At 38.9% G+C, this 14,104-nt stretch overlaps 1 protein-coding gene across 2 annotated transcripts in view; it reads right to left on the reverse strand.

The window, feature by feature from the left end:
- Window positions 1–530: 530 nt before the first annotated feature.
- PLPPR4 (phospholipid phosphatase related 4) overlaps window positions 531–14,104 on the reverse strand; it is a 43,370-nt gene continuing 29,796 nt past the window's right edge. Inside the window, exons 4-7 of one of the 2 annotated variants that reach the window (XM_067538243.1) lie at window positions 11,371–11,566; window positions 6,069–6,126; window positions 4,599–4,772; window positions 531–1,868 (exon numbers count right to left, since the gene is read on the reverse strand). In XM_067538243.1, coding sequence (XP_067394344.1) covers window positions 531–1,868; window positions 4,599–4,772; window positions 6,069–6,126; window positions 11,371–11,566 — 1,766 coding nt within the window. The remainder of the gene's footprint in view (window positions 1,869–4,598; window positions 4,773–6,068; window positions 6,127–11,370; window positions 11,567–14,104) is intronic. The other variant, XM_067538244.1, reaches the window with a different exon arrangement.

Below are 14,104 nucleotides of genomic sequence, written 5' to 3' on the forward strand. Positions count from 1 at the left end.
AGTAATTGCACATCAATATGTCATGTGTCTGTAGAGTTTAACAGGTATGTAAATTTTCAAAATGTGTAAAGTTATAATCAGCACCATCCTGTATTAAAGTTTTGGTGCAAAACCTGCAAAGTTGAATATACAACACTGATACAGCCTTTGCTGTGAAAAATTCATTTGTCCTCAGACATAAATATAAATAAAATCAAAAAGTTGGCACATTCAGGAAATTAAATGTCTGTGTTCAAGACCATCATTTTGATTGATATCATCACCCCCAGAGAAATGTTTTTAGTTTGATGAAACAAGTTGTAAGAAAACTCTTCACATTAGGTTCTTTCGTTGTGCTTTTTTCCCCCAACCACATGAAATCCACAAGCTCATGCACACTATACATCAGCAACGTCCAAGAATAGTCAGGCTGATGGTCAGTAATTTGGCACATCAAGAATATTTTTGAATCAGCTCAAAAGCAAATAAAGCACAAGCTTTATCAAAATGTGTTAATTCTTGGTAATACAGATCAGCTAACGTGTCTCCTTTCATTCTTTGTAAGCTCTTGTGGGGGATGTTCCTTTATAGAAGATGTTTCTGGTGTTCTCTGGGCTGCTCCCTCTTTCGGGAATTAAAATAATGTTACCTTTTCTTCGAAGAGTGGAGTCACGGCTAGAGGAGATAGACAGAGTTTCTGAGCCAATCTCACTTCCCTCCACTGGTGTGACTCTTATAGTGGTAATTCCATGATGGTGATGCTCACTGTTATCTATGTTACCTCTTTTCCTGTCACCAGACCCATAACTGTCTTTCAAAGATTCACAGCTCTCAGAATCTCTATTGAGATCATTTAGCTCATAAGCTTGACGAAGGCTACCTTTCTCAGGAGCTTTCCATTTCCAAGAACCACTCCCTTCACCTTCTGATGGCATCTGAATTATGGGTCTGTTATTTTCTGGATGGGCCTCAACTCTTACAATACTACTTGGTTCATGATCTGTCAAGGTTTTATATCGGATGGCTCCAGTACAGGTGACTGTGCTGCTCTCTGAATTCTTTGGACTGCTCTGAAGCACTCCTTGCTGCTTTGACATGGCTATTACTTGCATGATTCTTGGCTGACTGTTGCTTCTGCATGCAACACTTTTCTCAGCAGCTTTCAGCCATTTGGCCCTAGCTGAATTACTTTTGGGAGATGTGTTTATATTTTCATGGGTCTCTTCAGGAATATGAACTAGCTGTGAAGAACCAGGACGTGACTGAATAGAGACTCTTGGCCCACCAGAAAGACCAGCGTTATTACAACCTGGAACACTGCCAGGCTGAATTTTCAAGTACTGATTGCTGGGGCCATGATGATCACCATTAACACCCACTCTGGATGGCTCAGAGCTTGATCTCATTTCAATAGCCCTTGGTGGTGACTGGCCGGATTCAGTCTCTATTACTTGCAAAGACAATTTTCGACTTTCATTCTTGTTCTTCCATTGAGAAAGAAGTTGCTTGGAACGCGCAGAGTCCATGGATGCATGAATCGTTGCATTTCGTCTAGCTGGATCTTCCAGTGATGGCGTATTGGCCCGTGGCAAAGTGTTGCTGAAAGTAACCATATTTTCCTTTCCCATGGGGCTTCGTGGAGTTATAATCTCTACATCAGCATTTCCTCTCTTGATGTTAGTCAGGGATCCGGTATCTCTATGGTTTCTATTCAAAATACTCTCAGAATGGTGAGAAGAAAGTCCATCACTGCTGCCACCATTTTTACCCGGTAAAATTCTGCTGGCATCTTGACTAAGGTCTGTCAAAGACCTTAATTGTTCTCTTTGCAGATTCTGGTGAAACACATTTTCTTCACTTGGTAGGAAGTTTCCCACAGCATACAGACCCTGGTATTTGGATGGAAGCATTAGACAATTATGGAAAAACAAATATTTTCAAACACACAATTATACTTCCATGGCTTTAAATAAACAGAAAACTCATAGTATTAATACAGCAACCTTAATGGTTGACAGGATTTGTTCAGTTGGTTTTCTTTCCATTACTACTTATCCTCACCAACATAAACCTTATGCAGTGTTCCAAATTTTGCCCTCAATTCTGTATATATAGGTATATATAAAGTGGTACCATTGTGATCCCTTTTTACACCCATGTAGTCCAAGGCAATAACTGGGAAAAGGGGAGGATTATTTCCCCCCTCCCGTGTTCCCTGTCCTGCAAAGCAGCAGATACAATAACAGGGAGAATGTTTTGTTTTTAATATAATGTTTTTGCAATTCCTGGCCCTCACTTAAGAAATTTTTACAGACACATAATTGTCTGCTCTGATTTATTGAACCTTGTTCCAGCCTGATTAGTTCTCTGCTCAGTGGTTCTGCCCTTTCTACTGCATAATGACCATATAATACAATATCTACATGATAGAAAAATTTATCATCTTTGAATCAATTGGCTTCCAAGGTATGTAGAACTTCAACAAGCTTTAGAGTTTTGACATTTACACAAGGGGGACAGTTGGAAAACAATATCATTTAGAGGAATTCTAATGAGAGAGAATATTTCATAAACAGTCCAAATGCTCGAGTTTATCTCTCAGGTTAATTTCTTGCACTACTCCCAGATCTGTAATTTGTGATTTGTAATTACACAGTATTATTTTCCCCTTCGCCTTCTCCCCATTGATTTTTAGTTTTCAGGGCAGGTTTGCTGGCTGCAGGGTATTCAGAACAATGAGTCTCTGAAGTAAGCCATCACGCAACAGCCTAAAAGCAAGCTGAACCAAGAACATGTTTGACTGTGTGTTTCAAACATAGGCACAACTCAATTTTTTATGAATTTTTTAAGTCTTCATATAGACTTGTCATTTTATGTGGCATTCACCAGCAAAGAATCAACTTCTTATCTGGTTGCAATACATGGGAACTGACCATTTTCATATACAGTGCTGTTTCTATTGTCTACTCTCGTTGGTATTCCTTCTACCACTATAAAAGCTGTTGCCTCTAAAATCATCCTCTGGTGAGGCCATTGAATATAGCCTGTATTGCTTATATTGCTGTACAGCCCATGATTATCATGATGCGACTGAACCTAATCTATTTTAATATTATATTGAAAAACATTTCTGACTCATTTTGGTTCATGATTGAATGCAGGAAAGCATCTTCTTCTTACCCACCCACACAGGACCCAGGCAAAATGCAGTTGCTAGAACTTCCTGAGCGCTTGTGGTGCTGGGGGTGGCTAGCTTGGCAGAGTTCTGCAGACTTAAGAAGATGTAGACCAGTCAGACTGGGGATGTGTCCAGAGCCCCTCTTCCTAGCATGCACAACATCAAACTCTGGAGGAATATTTGCTATGCTTTTCACCAACAAATGTAAGGAGAACACTTCCCAAATCCCTTCTTGAATCATTCCACATGCTTCTGCCCTGTACACATGGGCCCCCTCAGAGTATCTGTGCTCAGGCAGCACAGTTCTGCACAATCTCTCCACTAAGTTGCCCTAAGTTTGTTACCAACTTGGAAAGTTGCTGTACCATGTTATGTTAATTTTGACCCTTTAATGTTCATTTTTAATTGTAATAACTTTCAAATAGTGCACATTGTGTTAGAGCTGATTCCAGGTACAATGTTAAATTACATTTCCTTTTAATAGCACTGTTGTACATTGTGGCATTTTCACAGGGTGACTGGCCCCTTTTAGATGGAGCAGGATGCAGTGCATCTGTGACTGTTTGGCTTTCTTCCAGCTGGGATTACGAGAAGGCATCTGAGCCTGAGAAGTGAGATTCAGGAAAGGGCAGGGTGAGCTCTGCTTGACAGCACAGACTGGAGGAGCAAGGAAAGAGTCAGGTGAGAGCTTCTTGAGGGAGACAGAAAAGCTGCAGAAAATGGAAAGCCCTGCAGGCCTTCCATGGAACAGGGAGGAAGGCAGGGCTAGGAAAGCAGTGGAGGGACTAGTCTGCTGACCTTCGTGAGCTGGGGAGCCAGTGCTGGGAGGACTGAGTTGTTGGCCTGTGTCTGGGGTAGAAGAGTCATGAGACTGGTCACCGGCAGGTGAATGTCCTGGGAACAAGGACAAAAAGGAATTGGGAACACAGTGCTGGTATTGACTCGGGTGGGTGATGCAGAGGTTTTGTCCTTGAAGAGGAGAAAGGAAAAAGTGTATGTTTACTGTAAGTCTATGGAGAATGGTTTTACTACAAGGGTTTTGGGGAAACTGCTGCTCATGAATAAATTATGCCCAGAGATGGGGCTTTGTATAGGACACTGAGAAATTATGTTCTTTTCATGGGTGGAGAAAAGGGAAATGGAGGCAGACACATCTGTTGTGCTGCAGCCTGCCGCATGAGGGCACCCCAGGTGGGGTATCATCCCTATGACAGGCATCCATTTTAAATGGAGATACCTGCCTTCTATTTCCCCTTTCTCAGTTTATCTCCAGATATGACACTTACATAGATTTCTTTAGCCCCTTGCTGAAAATCTACTTTATTGTGGGTCAGAATTACTGTACATGATCATGAAGGATTTTCCTACACCATATATGGTTTGTTATAATGTACATATGAGTTATGTTTTCTAACTTAGAACACATTCATACTGTATTTACCAAATAGAGAGCAATTCCTCCTCCTATTAGGAAACCACAATAGACATCAACTGGGTGGTTCTTGTATTGGGTGATACGAGTCAGGCCACATATAATTCCACAGATGATAAATGCAAAGACGAGAAGAGGTTTCAGAAGTTTGGAGGAGTCTGTTAAAGTGGAGTTGAAGTACATCTTGAAAAAAAACAGAAAAAAGTGATATATAATTAGCTAAGGAGCTAGTGCGATGTTTCTGATAGTAGTTAGTACGATGTTTCTGAGAGTGGCTAGTACCAAATGCTTTAGAGCATTGTTTCTCAGCCAGTGGGTTATGTCTCCTGGGTGGAGATCACAAAAAAGCAATCAGGGGAGGTCATGAGTGCCTGAAAATTTTAGTATAATCTAAAGCAAAGAAAATCTTGCCCCTTCACTTTCCTTAACTTTCATGGTCAAGTATTGTCTGTCAAATATGTAAACACACACACAATGAAATTATATAGGTGTATAGATTATCCTTAATACATTTTTAACTCTTATTTTTATACTAAGTGTAAGGGGAAAATTTTTGGCTTTGAATAAGGAATCACTAACTCGAAAAGGTTGAGAAACACTGCTTTAGAGGAAGCTGCAAGAGATCCCACAGTAGGCAGATGTGGGTAATCATTCCCCCATTACCATGAAGGTTTCAATTTAATCTGTAATGGTGGTTGTTATTTATTATTCATTTGTGCTAGTGCCTAGAAGCCCCAGTCTTGAATCAGAAATTGGTTTAAGCCCTGAAACATGAGGTTTCTCATTGCTTCAAATCCTCTGTTAGCATTAACTCTAGAAGTTCTTATTGTTCACACAAACATCCATTTGCTCTTTGAATCTTGCTGAGTTCCTGGCCTTTGACCTGTGTTCCTCCTAGATTTTAAAAATTAAACATTCAACAAAGGCACATTTAACTATAAATTGGCCAGCCAATCCTATTAGTAATTATCAGTGGAGTTATTCACATCAGCCAAATACATTCCTGATGTAACTCCACTGAAGTCAATGCACCTATATCAAGGAAGAATTTGTCCCTTAGTGTCTAGAGTTTGATGCAGTGTTTGAGGCAAAATGGGAGGAAGGAAAGAGACAGGATATGTTAAGCATTATATGAATGGCAAACTAAAATATCACTTTATAAGACAAGTATTATATTTTGTATGAGAATAATATGAAGCATTAAATATGCTTTAATGTTACACTTCACTACAAAGGATAATGTCGCCAAATAACAAATTGTGTGAAACTACTGTGTCCTTGCTGTATGTTTTATAGTAATATTGAGTTTATTTTAGCTGTTTGTAATTTCATTTTGCTGTCAGGTTCAGGGGATAAGAGTTTATTTATTTCCTTACTACATTAGGTGACAATCCAAATCAAGTCACTTTACACTAGCCAGTAAATGACATTCTGACTTTTCTCTTGTACAAATGATAATGAACAGAATAGATTACTTACCGATATGTATACAGCTGCAAAGGCTGCCAGAGTAGCATGTTGAGAAGGGAATGACTTTCTGCCAAGGAAGGACACTCAAATTATGCTTCTCAGTTCAAATACACTCTGCTACCGTTCATTTGAAAGCATACTGAGTAGTACAGTCTTTTTTAGCTGACAAACCACAAGCAAATAAATGATCTTTTAAATTTTTTTCTAAGTCCTCTTTCTGTTTTCTGCAGAGAGGATCAGCTAAGACCTGAGTTAATAAACTAGTCACATTTTGTTTTAAATATTTAACACCAAGTTATTTTCTGATATTAAAAAACTAATTAGATGCACTGAACTCTGAGATAATACATTTTTTTTAAAAGGGCAAATATATATAATTACATTTATGGATAGTTTTCATGATGGGCCCAATCCTGCAAAAGTCTGTTCATATGAGAACTTAAGTCATGTAATCGTTCCATTGACTTCAGTGGGACTACCTTTTTGAGTAAGAACTAATAGTGTAAGTAGGTGTTTGGGTGATTGGGCCTAAAGGGCTTATCCTGAAAGATACTGAGCACCAGCAATGCCCATTTTGTGGGTACTTTGCACCTCTCAGGATTAGGCCCCAAACGGATAATGTTCAGGGACTCAAAAATCTCATTCAAAAAAATTCTTACACAGTAAACAGATTGGGATTTCATTAATTCTTTAAGTGGTTGGTGAATGGAATCAGTATGAAAAGAGGACTGCTACATGTTATTCACCTTATTCTGTTCTTTTCTATCTATATAGTTACTTCTGATTGAGGGGGGAAAAAAGTGAATAATTTATTTGAGGAATATTGTTTAGCCATCTATAGAACTAGTCAAATAATGCAAAAACAATGAGAGTCCTGTATACAGTTGCTGTATACAGACTAACATGGCTACCCCTCTGAAAAAGTCAAATAATGGAGTTTTATTATTTGTGAATAATTTATTCATCAGTTGGTGAACAATATTACTCTAATTATCTGCAAATATTATTTGACCAGATGTAATTACATTGTATATATCTCCATAATTGTAATTAATAAAGTTCATGGCTGAATGCTTAGCTGTGGCCAAAAGTGCTCAGCAAAGCTCAGGAAGCCATCACACTTCTCCAAACGTTGGGCCATCTGAGTGCCAGTCCTGGGGGATGCTTAATTTATGACTGCTGCCAATGAATTGTTCAAGTAGTTGGTGTTGCTGGGGCAGGAGGGGCTGTTTTTTCTAGCTATGCCCCCATACAGGCAGTCAGGGTGGTGATTAGAATAGGGGTTACTACAGGATTACTTTATACCAACCAAGAAACATCCTAAGCAAAAGAGATCTGTTGGTGCCTTATCCACTGGCACCACCAGAATGGCACAAAGTTGCCTTAATTTACATGAGATACGGGAGGCCATAACTAAGGTTGATGATATAGAAAGCTTCCTGAAATTGTGTAGGTGGCCTGGAGGAGTACTGGGAAGGTTTGATTTCTGCAGCACTCTAACATCCCCCTAAATGTCTTCCTCTGGCACCATGGATACTGTGCATCCTTTCTGTGCTTTCTTTCTCATCCTTCCTCCACATATTACTGATGTGAAAAGGAGGAAATAACAATGGAGCTTTCTTGTCCGAGGGAGGCAGGCATATTGAACCTTCATTTGCTCTGTCTCCTGGTTGCTTAGATTCAGCTTCCAGTACTTCCTGACATGACAGGCTCACATAGAGCAAGGAACTTGGAGAGAGCATTTCAGGATAAAGTAATCCAGCCCCTTCACCCAACATCTTAAGGAGCAGACCAGCAGGACAAAAATTAGAAGATTCCTTGAAGCTGTCAAGATTGGGGGAGAAGGGGGGGACTCTAGCCATAATCCAGGGGTGTCCCCTGATTCTGCAATATGCTGGGGGCCCTTAGCTACAAGTGATGCCAGTCAGAGTTGAGTGCTCAGCACATTGCAGGATTGGTCCCAAATGAGCTATGATGAGGGTGAAAGTTAAGTGTGTAGCTCAGCTTCTATTATTCTAGAATATTCACAGCCATGACAGAACAGCAGTAGCTACATAAAATTGTCACATCAGACATTCTAGCTCTCTCGACATTTGCCCCTCTATGGTTACATTTCAGTATCTTCTTTCTTCTGAAAAGAAGAATAAAAAAGTCACACGGGCGTGAGAGGGAACAAAAAATACAGGGCCAGATTCACTAAAAAAAAAAAATGTCTGTTGTAAAGCAGGGTTCCCCACAAGAATCCTAATTAAAAGTCTGTGGAAGATGAACAGAATTTGTATAACTCTGACTTTTAAAAAGGGGCACTATAAATAGAAAATGTATGTCAATTTATTGTCACATATATGCCCCCTTAGAATGTTATAGCAATGCTAAGTAGTCTTTATACTCTACAGTCTGTCCTGGTGAATTAAAGGATTGCTTTTCCTTTGAGAGACTGCACCATATTTTTCTATATCCTATATTTTGCTTTGTCTTCTCTAAATAATACTATGTAAATGATCTTCAGCTATACATTTCCCTAGTTTGCTTATGGGACTGTGTCAAAAGCCTCACAACAATCAAGATACATCATGTCTACAGTTTCCCCCCATCCACAGCGCCAGTAACCCTGTCAAAAATAACATTAACTTAGTTTCACATAATTTCTTCTAGACAAATCCATGTTGGCTATTACTTATAACTCTACTGTTCTCTAGGTGCTTACAAATTGATTGTTTAATAATTTGTTTAATTATATTTCCAGGTATCAAAGTTAGGCTGACTGGTCTATAATTCCCCGAATCCTTTTTCCCCATCTCCCTTTGTAAAGATAAGTACTATGTTTGTCCTTCTCCAGTCCTCTGGACCTCACCCATCCTCCGTGAGTTCTCTAAGATAATCGTGAACAGTCCCAAGATTGCTTCAGCTAGTTCCTTAAGTACTCTAGAGTGCATTTCATCGGATCCTGGTGACTTGCATACATTTAACTTACCTAAATATTTAATTGTTCTTTCCCTATTTTGGCTGCATTCCTTTCCCCTTGTTGTTAATATTAATTGTGTTAAGTATGTGGTTACAATTTCCCTTTTTAGTGAAGACTGAAGCAAAATAGGCATTAAACACCTCAGCCTTCTTGCTTTTATCTATTATTAGCACTCCTTCCCCACTAAGTATAGGACCTACACTTTCTTTCCTTTTTTTTCTCTTGCCCCTTACAGGACATCATCTTATTGCCTTTTATGTCCATTTCTAGGTATAACTCATTTTGTGCCTTAGCCTTTCTGATTTTGTTCCTGCGTGCTTGTGCTATTCCTTTGTACTCACCCTTATCAATTTATCCAGGTTTCCACTTTTTATAGGATTCCTTATTTAATTTTAGGTCATTAAAGGGCTATTTATGGAGCCATATTGGCTTCTTACTATTCTTCCTATCTTTCCTTTGCGTTGGGGTAGTTTGCTGTTGTGCCTTTAATATTATCTCCCTGAGAAACTGCCAGCTCTCCTGAACCCCTTTTTCTCTTAGATTTTCTTCACATAGATTTTCTTCTGTAGCAATATCCAGGCTATATGTATGCCATTCCTTGAATTGTTTGGTCCAAATAGAGTTATGGTGATTTATTCCAGCTCAGGAGGAAGTCTTTTATGTATACAATAAAAAATAACATTATACCAAGACTAGCAGTGCTGTACTAACGGTTAATGGAACCAATTGCCAATAGTAATTGTGTAGTCCCACTCAGTGGAGATATCTAAGATTAGATATACCAAACAACTAAGGATGTTTAAAGATCATAAAATTGGCTTGTTCACTGATGCAAGTAGATTGAGGTTCCTTACAATTCTAATGATTCTGTGATTCACAAACATCCAAGTTAGTAATACAGAGTGAATTCAGAAGAACAGCAAATAATGTAGAGGAAAGTTACCCAATCAAATAGACAGAACAATGACTTATAAAGGTTTTGGAATTGGAAAGAGAGGCATATAGTGTAGAAAAAGAGGCATATACTATAGAAAAAACACGCACCTGCGGCAGGATGCAGACCGTGAAAGACGTGGGAGTGTTAGTGAAGGGGACCATGACATCATTAGCACAACGTTATGGCTGCAGTCAGAGTCACACAGGGAACTTGGGTTGGTCAGTAGGATGTAGGAGTTGTAGCTTTCTATAATTTTGCTAGATCTCTTTTAGATAGCTATGTGCAAATTAGAAAACTACAATATAGCAAAATATCAAAGGGCTATAAAACATTCAAGGGAGTGCAACATGAATGATAAATAGGAAAGGGAGATTAACTTATTGTAAGAGAACTAGGAAAAACTGGTATTGTGTTCAATGGAATAGAGAGTTTTAAGAGGAGAAGTGATTGCATTTTTCAAGAGTCTAACAAGTAGAATTAGGGTAGATATAGATAAGCTGTTTGAACTTAATGTCAAATATTAAGACTCATGGTGAGGACCAGGTGCATCAGAGCAATAGGATATAGAGCCCTTTATCTCTAGCAGTGACTGACAGTTGTTATCATCTGATGACTGCTGGCCTATCTGATATGAGTTTGCGGTCTTTAAGTTCCCAGTGGACTGATGTCCGTCTTACATAAACTATCACAAGTACTGCTAATTTCCACTCCTGCTGGCCGTCTCAGTGGGAGTGGTCTCCCTGAGTGGTCAGTGAGAATGAACTAACTTCTCGTTCCTAGTCAGGTGAGGATTGAGGCACATATTAGTTGGGGAGCATGGAAAAGTTTGCAACGCTGCAATATTTTCATAAATAAGAGACTTCAAGGACTTCAGTCTCAAAGTCTGCCAATGTCAGACTTTAACAAGCACAAAATGTACAAAAAGGGAATAAAGAATAAAACTGTAGTGGACTTCAGTATAGGACCTAAATTATAAGGAGACCTCAGGTAACAAGGGTATTTAGACATGATCTTCCCCTGCACAACATTTAGGACATATGGAGGCCCTATCAAGAGTAATAGTAGAAGCAACCCATGTTGAAAAGTGAATTAGATACTGTACCTACTTAAAAGGGAAGAAAATGGCTAATTAACAGAGGATACCACTACACTGTTAGACACCTGAGTCTGTCTGAATATTCTCCAAAGCCTCTTTTAGGCAGCAGATATGTCTACAGTAAACTGAACTAAAGATCAACTTATGCACTGAGTTTTGTTATAAAAACTGTCAAAACTCACTCAGAGTTGATAATAGTTACTGATTAAGTCCTGTAGGTGGGACTGATGGTTAAAAATAAGAGTGAATGCCTACATCTTTTAAAAGCAAGCATGTAAGGAAAGATTATTACATCATGAAAGATAGAACTAACCTTCCACCATTGATGATCATGGGATCAGATCCTGAACAGATGTCTTCCACAATGTAAGAATTTTCTGAGCAGGATACATTTAGGGATGTGTAGTTAGGTTTGCATACAGTCAGGAAATATGGTGTCTGATACCCTGTTGACAGCTGTATGATGTCAGTAATGAGAGCAGTGGAACAAAGGCCAAAGACATGAACACCTAGAGAGTAAAACAAAGCAAACTCATTTAAGATCATTGGACCAAATTCACTGCAACATGAGTAGACACAGCTCCTTCAGTAGTATTGCTTGCAACAGGGGTTAGATAGGATTTAGTTATTTAGGAATATAGGAATATTATTTAGTCTATAAATTATTGGGGCAGGGCCTGTCTTTTTGTTCTGTGTTTGTACAGCACCTAATAGGATCCCCGCCCATGACTGGGGCTCTTGAGCATTATGATAAAAATAATAAGCCTTTTGTGGGCCCTCTCTACAGGGGTAAATTTGGCTTATCAACTGTAATAAACTATACAGTATTCCAGTATCACATTGGAAACTATATATGATGTTATGAATATAAGAAATTGAGATTCTTTACTTTGGAAAATATACTCTACACTGATTTTTTTTCTCTCTTTCAATTTTTTGTCTGTAACTTTGATTACCAAACACATCTTGTTTGCAACGATTTTTAATAAATATATCAAATTGAGGTACCGTATAACTGGAGAATACTAAACCTAATACCTGTATTTAAGAAAGGGAAAAAAGTGATGTAAGTAACTACAGCCGCATTAGACTGACCTCAATAGTGTGCAAGGTTTTAGAACAAATATTTAAGTAAAGAATAATTAAGACATTGATGTAAACTGAAAATGGGATAAAATGTAACATAGGTTAACCAAAAGTAGATTGTGTCATATTGACCTGATCTTTCTTTAAGCTAACTGATCTTTCAGACAAGGTAAATGTGATAGATATAATCTATCTGAAATTCAGTAAAGCTTTTCATACAGTTCTACTTGGGAAATTATTAGTTGGAGAAAAAGGGGATTATTAGAAGAATTATAAAATGTGTAAGGAACTGGCTAAAGTGGATATGCCAATTAGTTGTGCTAAAAGAAGAACTGTTGGGCTAAGGGAAAGATGTTAGTGGAATTCCTCAAGGATTGGTCTCTGGACCAATCTTATTTAATATTTTCATTAATTCATTAATCTGTTTATACACCGAACTGGCAGTACAGGAAAAGGAAGTGATGGCAGTCCAAGCTGTCTGCACTGCCCCAAGGATGGGCAACCCTCTAGGCATGAGAATATGCATACTCATTCAGTGCTTGTTCTTTCTTCAGATACTGCCATCTGTGGTGCCAAATAATGCCAATTGGGATTTGTGATGGTTTTTTGTTGGATTTTGTTTTCAGTATGGACATCTGTCTATTCGTAACTTATCTGAGAGCACCAGCTTATCTCCCACAAACTACCAAACACCAGTCAGATGGTAACGAATTTTGGGCATTGCAGACCTGAGCTATGCCCATGCCAGTAGTTTAACTCTTGAGTCACTCTTTTTCATTATATTACAAAAAACAAACTAGTTTATCCTTACATTAGTTAAACTGCACTTCCTGTTAAGAGTTTATCTATTGAAAAATCCAGTTTTTCTCCAAATGTTCTCTTTTTGTTACTGATAACACTAGTATCTTTGATGCCAAATTCCTGAGATAGAATATACATAGTTCATGGAAATGTGATTATTTTATTATGCATGTCCCTCTCCCCTGCTTAGGATGGTTTTTAAATTTGTTCCCTGATCTACTTGTACTGTTTAAAGTAGTTTTTGCATTGGAGAACTGAAAGAAGGCTGAAGTTATTGCTTTATCATGAGATGATTAAAGAAGGCATATAAAAACTCAGACATGAAAGCTCAGATTCAGGGAATAAATTAAAGGTGAAATCCATGCACCTTCAAAGCTTGGTTTGTGTGGAGTTGGAGAGGGATCCACTTAGGTGGGGCAGAGCAGGACATGGGGCAACTTTGCAGCCCTCCTTGGTGGCTATTTTAGCCTTGCCAGAGCCCCCACTCCAGCTGCTCTTATGTGAAGGTGTCTGGATACTGAATTTGTGCTGTGTTTGGGTCCAGTAACCAATTCCTTTACCCACTCTAGTACTTTTCTCTATTTCAGTGTATCTGGAGCTTTTGTGAAGCCCACCTCTGGCTCACAAAACATGGCCCTCCTGTGCATCTGCCCTGCCCATGCCCCCTTCTCCCATGCCTGGTTTCTGCAGCAAAGAGGACTGTGCCTTGAGCCCCTCACCAACAGGTGAACTTCATTCTATGAGAAGAGCAAAGAATAACTTGCCAACTCAAATCCAGTGATGGTCACCAATAATTCAAAACAAAACAAAACAAAACACCTATTTATCCTCTTATAAATGGCTTACGCAAAATGAATTTGGCAGCCTTCATCCATTTTCCAGGGGGTAAGGAGTAGATTCATAGAGGTATCTAGGCACTTAGCCCCCAGATTTAGGCAACTAAGTCCCATTTTTAAGAGCCATTGCAATTCATAAAACTCCTGCTCAGCTGCTACCTAACCTTGTAGGTGCTCAAACTCACTTAGCACCTAAGTTTTTGCAGTAAAAGTTCCCTAGGCACTTATGTTTCTGCTTCTGATCATGCACATTGCTGCCTCACTCTCTGTGTCCAGATGCCTATCTCCTATCTACAGTGCAGAGTGATTCACAAACCAGTGGAA

The sequence above is a fragment of the Emydura macquarii genome, unplaced genomic scaffold (assembly GCF_026122565.2).
Source record: "Emydura macquarii macquarii isolate MOO-44397 ecotype Brisbane River unplaced genomic scaffold, CSIRO-AGI_Emac_v2 contig_480, whole genome shotgun sequence".
NCBI lineage: Eukaryota > Metazoa > Chordata > Testudines > Chelidae > Emydura > Emydura macquarii.